Genomic DNA, 6,948 nt, shown 5'->3' on the forward strand with positions numbered 1-6,948 from the left:
GTTTGTTTTTTATTATGTGCAGCTTGGGGCGTGTGAATGGAAAGATTGATTATGTGAATGCAGTTTGTGTCAGCCACAAACAGGCAATAAAACAGCAAACGCACCTGGAGCTGCATTCACTTCTGACAAGAACGGAGCAGTGTTAAGGTCCGCTAAAACACAAACAAATACAGGGAAAAAATAAAAAATAAAACAATGTCATCTATTATAAAATATTTATGGGCGCAATACGCTGCTGGAGAGTGCTTAGGCAACTATATTATCACTTATATCGTTGAATAGTTTCGGAATTGCGCACGCAGCTGAAAATAAAAGCACAAGAGCTCCGTGCTTTAAAATGACCCAACAAAAAGAAAATAATACAGGCACATTTAATGTTTTCGTTTGAATGTGTGTGCGTGCGTGTGTTAAGTGGGTTGTTGAGCGTTATTGTGATAACAAAATGTTGTCATTTTACATTGTTTATATTTTCATATTCACCATGGTGAAACAGGGACGGCTGCACTCTGTTTGAATAGACAAAGTAATTTAATTTTGCGCTGCATATTTGCTACAAAGCTCGGCCAACAAGCATTTAGACATATATACATGTGCAATATTAATCATAGAACAATTTTGTAACTTTGCTTTATCAAAGTCATAAATCATCTTTTGATTTATTACAAAATATAAACTCTATCGGCCCCTATTGTTAATTACAGTAAAACGAGAAAAAAAAAACAAGTTTCAGTATTCTCAAAACCATGGCTTTCACTTTATAACCCTAGACATTCTGATCAGTTGTGTCATTACACATGGACGCTGTGTTTTAGTGAGCTCACGCGTCAGAGCTTGCTGCTGGCGACCGCGGGCGGTGCCACCTCCACCACCACCTTCCCCAGGTTCTTCCCGGCGTACATGTGCTCCACCGCCCTGAAGACCGACTCCAGACCCACAAAGCTCCCCTCGGGCGCCATCTCCCCGCGGTCCACCTCGCACACCAGCTTCCCCCGTGCCAGCATCTCCATCATGCTGCCCAGGGCGTCCTGGTAGTCGTGCAGGAAGTGCGGCAGGAAGAAGCCGCGCACGCTGGCCGACTTCTGGAGCAGCTTGACCGGCAGCGTGCCGCCCCTGATGGACGGGATCCCCGACAGGCTCCGGTACCCCGAGATGAACCCGATCACAATCAGCCGGCCCTTGTTGGCCAGGGCGTTGACGGCGACATCGAAGACGGCGCCACCCACTGACTCGTACACCACATCTACGCCGCTGGGGTACTCTCGCCGCAGCGTCTGGCCCAGGTCCTCGGCGACGTAGTTGATGGGTCGGTCGCAGCCGATGGTCTTGAGGAACCCGGCTTTCTCGTCGCTCGAGCAGGTGCCGATGACGTGGCAGCCGGCCCGCTTGGCGAACTGCACGGCAAACTGCCCCGTCCCGCCGGCGGCCGCCGTGACGAGCACCGTGTCGCCTGGGGCCAGGTCCCCCAGCCTCTTCAGGGCCACGTAGGCCGTGGCCCCGCTGAGCAGCAGGCTAAGGAACTCGGGCTTCGCCGCCGGCACGGACACCGCCTTCTTACTCGGCACCACCGTGTACTCTGCGAAGGCTCCGTCACTGAAATAGGCCACGGCCTCGCCCACCGTGTGGTGTGCGCTGGCAGAGAGGCCCAGGCCCACCACCTCACCCACACCCTCGAACCCCACGTCAAACGGGAGCTTCACCGAGGGATCGTAGCGACCGGCGGAGTAGTTGATGTCAGAGGCATTGATGCCCACAAAACTGCAAAAGACAACAACGTAAAAATTATTTCTCTGAAAATGTATGGTTTTTGACAAACAAAATAGGCAATAATTTTTACCAAAGACAGAATATATTTTTGGGGCATTTGGATTTAATTAAAAATCAAATATAGACACTTAAAACACATTGAGCATTCCAATTTTCAAATTCGTCAGTATTTGTCTTAAATACAGTTGAGCGTCCTTCCTCCACACGTCTGTGACTACAGGGTGCAAGGACTATTCCTAAGAATGCTTTTTCTTATCAAGGAAAAAAAAAAATTTATATATATATATATATATATATATATATATATATATATATATGTTATTATACTGGAAAGGTCTGTATCACAAAACACATTGCATGGTGTCATGATTCATTGTCTTCAGAGGAACAGAGCAAACTGCACTTAGAGAAAAAACAAAAAACATGGACTGCTTGTTTCTTGCCTCAACATGAAGATTTGTCTTTTCATTTCAGAGGCTTGCATGGAGGAAGCAAATGTGTGAGGAAATAAATTGTGTAATTTACTGTAATTTACTGTATTTTACGGGCAAATGTGTGTTGTGCCTCATCACTGAGAATGCCACACATGACATACACACCTTACATAACACTGTTTTATAACATGCCGTTTTATTGGGGGAAAAGGGTTCTTTTGGATTCCTGGATTTCACCACTTCTGGAATTGTTATTCCATCAACAGCGCAGTAACGTGAAATACTGATTTACTGATTCAACTGCATATCTGTTTGATTTTTATATTTATATGCTATAAAAGGGGAACTGCTCAATATCCACTTTGGAAATGCACTTCCCATTTAATGCACATTCAGATCTTGTTGCAATAGCGGTTCATGTTGTTTACCACGATACTGTAAACAGGGAAGTCATGTAAACATCCAAGCACTTATCTGCACATGCTGTAAAACAAGTTATTTTTAATGCATGACATTGCCTACGAAATATGTATGTCAAAGGTACGTGGATGACAGTGCGATGTACTTGTATGGGGAAATGTGAAAATAGTTTGATTTGTGGAATATTTCTCAACTGCAACAACTCAAAGGTTGAATTTGCATTTTTCACTTGAGCAGATGTTGACAGATGACGAAAAATAAGCGACCAACCAAGTTTGTTTTTTTTGACAGATTATTAATTTAGATAACGGATTATACATTTCTTCTTATTGGACAATTGTCCTTAAAAAAAATCGACACCGACACATGTATAATGAGGTGCAAATACAAGGTGAAAATACCTTGAGATTTTGAATAAAAATAAAATTAAACCTTTCGCTTGTGAGACTGCACAAAGGTTTTGAGGTCAAAGGTAAGTCCCGCATCCATTTCATCATGTCAAACATGCTTTTGCAACACAATGACCGACTGGATGTCTGTTTGATTATTTCCAGTCACACTCTGACAACAGGGTGGCTGCGGGTTCAAATGGCCAGACAGAGATATTGAAAAATTGTACCTTTTTTTGTGAGAACGCGAGACTATGCATGTTAGTGAATATTTGCACAGGGCCGGTTCTTGGGTCAAAAGGTAGTTTGATCACTTGCAATGCAATGCATCATTCAGTGTATGTTGTGATCTCGGAGCTGCATTTGCAACATAGTCATTATTTATATTTTAACAAGGGACGCAGGCTTCCTGTGAAAGTTGCACTATGTGCAATGCATAAAGTGATGCTGCAGCTCGGCCGTCTCCTGGTCCATGTGCCATCTGCCTCCTCCGTGACGTCCTGTTTGCAGGTTGGTGACGTCACGAGCCAGGACAGCAGCGCGAGATGGATTGATAGACACACGCAGGGCGGAACTTGGGAGACGCGGCGCGGTACGGCTTGTTCCAAAAAAAAAAAAAAAAAGAACCCTACTTTGTTTGGTTGTTTGTTTTTGTTTCATTGGACACCCTGCGGCGATCTGCGTGTGCTCGTCACTATCACGTCGAGGTGAGTAGACCCACCGCCCCGCAACTTCTCCGCGATATCGCGATAGTTTGCGTTTCAAAAGATTGATCGACGGGCAAGCGACGCGAGACGACGACGAGGGAGGAGGGGGGGGGGGGCAGCGCGAACGTCGTTGAGTCCCCGCATTTATTACCGGAAAAAAAAAACAAAAAACAAAAACCAGGAAGAACTTACCGGTTCCTGACCAGCAGGTCCCCGTCGCCGGGCGTCGGGACCGGGGCCGCGGCTTGTAGAACAACGGCCTCCCTGAAGTCGTGGCTGAGCCGCGTTACGAGCAGCTTCTTCATGGAGCCGGGGATCGAGGAGCCGTGAAAATCCATGAAGTGCGCGGAGTAGGACAGGTCTACGATGCGGCGCCGCGGCGCGACGCCAGCGGCTCCGCGAAGGACTGAAAACACCCTTGGACCGGTCCGCCGCAGCGACGAGCTGGACATCGCGCCGAGGTGGAGCCCCCACCCTTCTCCCCCCCCACCCCACCCCCCCAAAAAAAACAACAACAAACGTGACAAAGTTCACACTTTACTTTAGAGATACGCGGTCTAATTACGTCGTAAAAAAAAAAAAATATATTTAAAAGAAGAGAAACGGCGGTTGCGGCCGGACTATTTGCTGTAAACACCGCACCGAGCTCGCGTCGGCTACCGGTGCGCGGCGGACTGGCCGACCCGCGGAGTCCCTCCCCTTCCCGGACACCACGCTCACTCCACTTCCTAGTAAGGTGGAGCGAATCAATCCCCCGTCCGAAACGGCTCCTCAATCGTTGTTTCCCCTCCACCCCGAAAACAACACCAACCCCCCCCCCCCAAAAAAAACCCAACACCTTAAAGAAAACAATAATAAACCCCACGCTACGTGACTGGTGGTCGTCAGGCAGCGCCTGGAGACACGGCGTCCCGCGCGGCGCAGACCGCGGGGCCGCTACACCTGCAGCGAGGGCGGATGCGCGATCTGTCGATCGACGTATCATCGATGTGGTTCGAGCGTGGACGTCGCCCCGGATCCTGATGGTCGCGCTGGGTTCCGTAGTTAAGACCTTGTCCCCGAGGGCTGCTGCACAGTGAAGTCATGCGTGGTTTTGGTTGTTTTTTTTGGGGTGTTTTTTTTTTTCCTGAACTTCATAGATTGTTATGATCAGTGCCTCTACCCGCCGGGGCGTAATATCCACATTATTAATGACCGTCGTGTGTGAATGTTATTATATATTATTATTTTATATATATATATATATATATATGAGAATAATAATCGAATCATTGATATTGCAAAAAAAAAAAATCGTGATCTTGATCCCCCCCCCCCCCCCCCCTCGAAATGTTTTATGTATTTATTTACTTTGATTCTGCAGATTCTACAAAGCGAAAGTCGTGCACTTCTCCCTGCGGGGGTTGAATACTGTTTACGTGCCCCTGCCTTCCGCAGCGCTCCTTCGAATCCCCCCTTGTTTTGTATTTTGATAGAGACATAATCCGGGATGCGATCGTAAATATAACAACACCCCGCGTGATCTGTTCATTCATCTCCCAAGTTTGCCGTAAGTCGGATTCATCCTACTTGTGAGAATTGTATATATATATATTTTTTTTTTTCCCCCCCCCAAGTCCAGCCCTGCTCGGATCCAGCCCTGGGATGGGTTAAAGAGAGAGAGGGGGGGTGGAGGGGAGGGTGGGGGAGAGAAAAAACAAGACAATTAAAAAGATTGACAGGTAGGGTGACGCTGTGGGAGAGAGGGAGGAGTAACGCGGAGCAGGAAAAGCCACTCGATGCGTCTGTCGATCAGCTGAGACTGTCTGGATCCGCTGCTGGATCCGCCGCGTTTCGGGGGCTTTTTTTTTTTTCCACCACCACCACCACCACCCCCACCACCACCCCACCACCCCCCCCTGCCAGTACCAGACCTCGGCTCTCCGGTTCACACACTCCCCGGGAGTTTACACAAGACGGAGAATTAGTTCCCGTCGATCTCTCGGCGAGGGGTGGATGTCTTTTTGTTTGTCGCGCCCGGAGATGAGATGAGATGAGCGGACGGTGCGAGTGAAATTTTTGTCGTGGAGGGAGGGGGAAAAAATAACGTAAGTAGATCTGTGGTCGGAGCCGAGCGGAGGGGAGGGGAGGGGGAAAGTATCCGCCGACGGTGAGGGTCGACCGGGCCGGTGTGGCGGCGTGGTGACGGGGCTGACATTCGCCGCCGCGGTGGCTCGTCTCTTATTCTCTCCCTTTCTTTCTCCCTTCCCCAGATCTATGGCAGGAGACGAGCGCGCCGGCATCACGGGAATACACAACGGGACTTATCTGCGCTCTGCTTGGCTCGGGTCCGAGTTTATTTATCTGCTGATCGAGATGATGGAAGATGATCTCCTGATGGACACGATGTGATGTCAGGGGCCGGACACAATATCTCACGTTTTTAAAAAACGTAGAAACTTCCCCTTTACCCTCCTCCTATTATCAGTTCCATCCTTTTTTCTTTTTTCTTTCCCCCCTTTTTTTTTTGTTTTTTTTTTGTTTTTGTTCACACTAGTTGACATTGTAGCCCCGTCAGGTGTGGACTTGGATGGTGAAAATCCCCGTGTTTTGTCTGAGCACAGACCCCGGGATGGTTTTGTTCCACTGACAGACTTTGCTGTAGTCCCTGCATGAGAAGCGCCGTGGGAAGCGACGGTCACTATGCCGAGGAGAAAGCAGCAAGAGCCGCGGCGGTCAGCAGGTACGGACCCCACCACCTCCCATTCACCCAGATCCACGACACCCTTCAACCTACTCTTAATTCATCTTTACAAAAGTATTCCTTTTTTTTTCATCGATTTTTTTTTTAATGATACAATCACATACAACCCCCCCCCCCCCCCAAAAAAAAAAAACAACAACGTATAACAATTAGTACAATAACACAGTAATAATCCATGCCTACAATTTCATCAGGAGTATATCTTTTAAATAGTCATTGGAAAACTTTTGAATTGTACAATAGCAAATTCTGTCTGGTAATGAAAAAAGTTCCCAGACTGTTAGATCAACTAAAAGGCGGGTTATCAGGGGTAGAACAGGGCTGCTTTTGAGGTTCAACAGTGAGTAATGATGGATAATTGAGTCCGAAAACGGGGGGGGAACTGGCGAGAGCCGGTTTTTCCTTTCTTTCTGTTTTATTAGAGGATTGCCAGCCTTGATTTGATGCGTGATTGATCGCCTGTCATGTGGCAGGCTTTGATCTATTCATCC

General features: G+C 47.7%; 2 protein-coding genes across 3 annotated transcripts in view; one reads left to right on the plus strand and one right to left on the minus strand.

Moving 5' to 3' along the window:
- Positions 1 to 515: 515 nt before the first annotated feature.
- LOC307234273 (prostaglandin reductase 3-like) lies at positions 516 to 4,464 on the minus strand. Its single transcript, XM_080005913.1, has 2 exons — positions 3,907 to 4,464; positions 516 to 1,755 (listed from the first exon to the last, which is right to left on the minus strand). The coding sequence occupies exons 1-2, from the start codon at positions 4,164 to 4,166 to the stop codon at positions 825 to 827; spliced, it is 1,191 nt and encodes a 396-aa protein (XP_079862039.1). The 5' UTR covers positions 4,167 to 4,464; the 3' UTR covers positions 516 to 824.
- A 1,583-nt stretch (positions 4,465 to 6,047) lies between these two features.
- Positions 6,048 to 6,948, plus strand: part of LOC307233876 (teashirt homolog 1-like) — a 34,813-nt gene continuing 33,912 nt past the window's right edge. For both annotated transcript variants that reach the window (XM_080005333.1, XM_080005334.1), the window contains exon 1: positions 6,048 to 6,436. In XM_080005333.1, the coding sequence (XP_079861459.1) occupies positions 6,397 to 6,436 (40 nt within the window). In that variant the 5' untranslated portion in view covers positions 6,048 to 6,396. The remainder of the gene's footprint in view (positions 6,437 to 6,948) is intronic.

This window comes from Zeus faber (assembly GCF_960531495.2).
Source record: "Zeus faber genome assembly, chromosome: 8".
NCBI lineage: Eukaryota > Metazoa > Chordata > Actinopteri > Zeiformes > Zeidae > Zeus > Zeus faber.

What these genes read in the sequence shown, in the direction of transcription:
- LOC307234273 (XM_080005913.1), bottom strand. Translation starts at nt 4,166, where the DNA reads ATGTCCAGCTCGTCGCTGCGGCGGACCGGTCCAAGGGTGTTTTCAGTC. An exon ending in GACCTGCTGGTCAGGAACCG is followed by an intron (nt 1,756 to 3,906) that starts GTAAGTTCTTCC and finishes TGTCTTTTGCAG; the next exon opens with TTTTGTGGGCATCAATGCCT.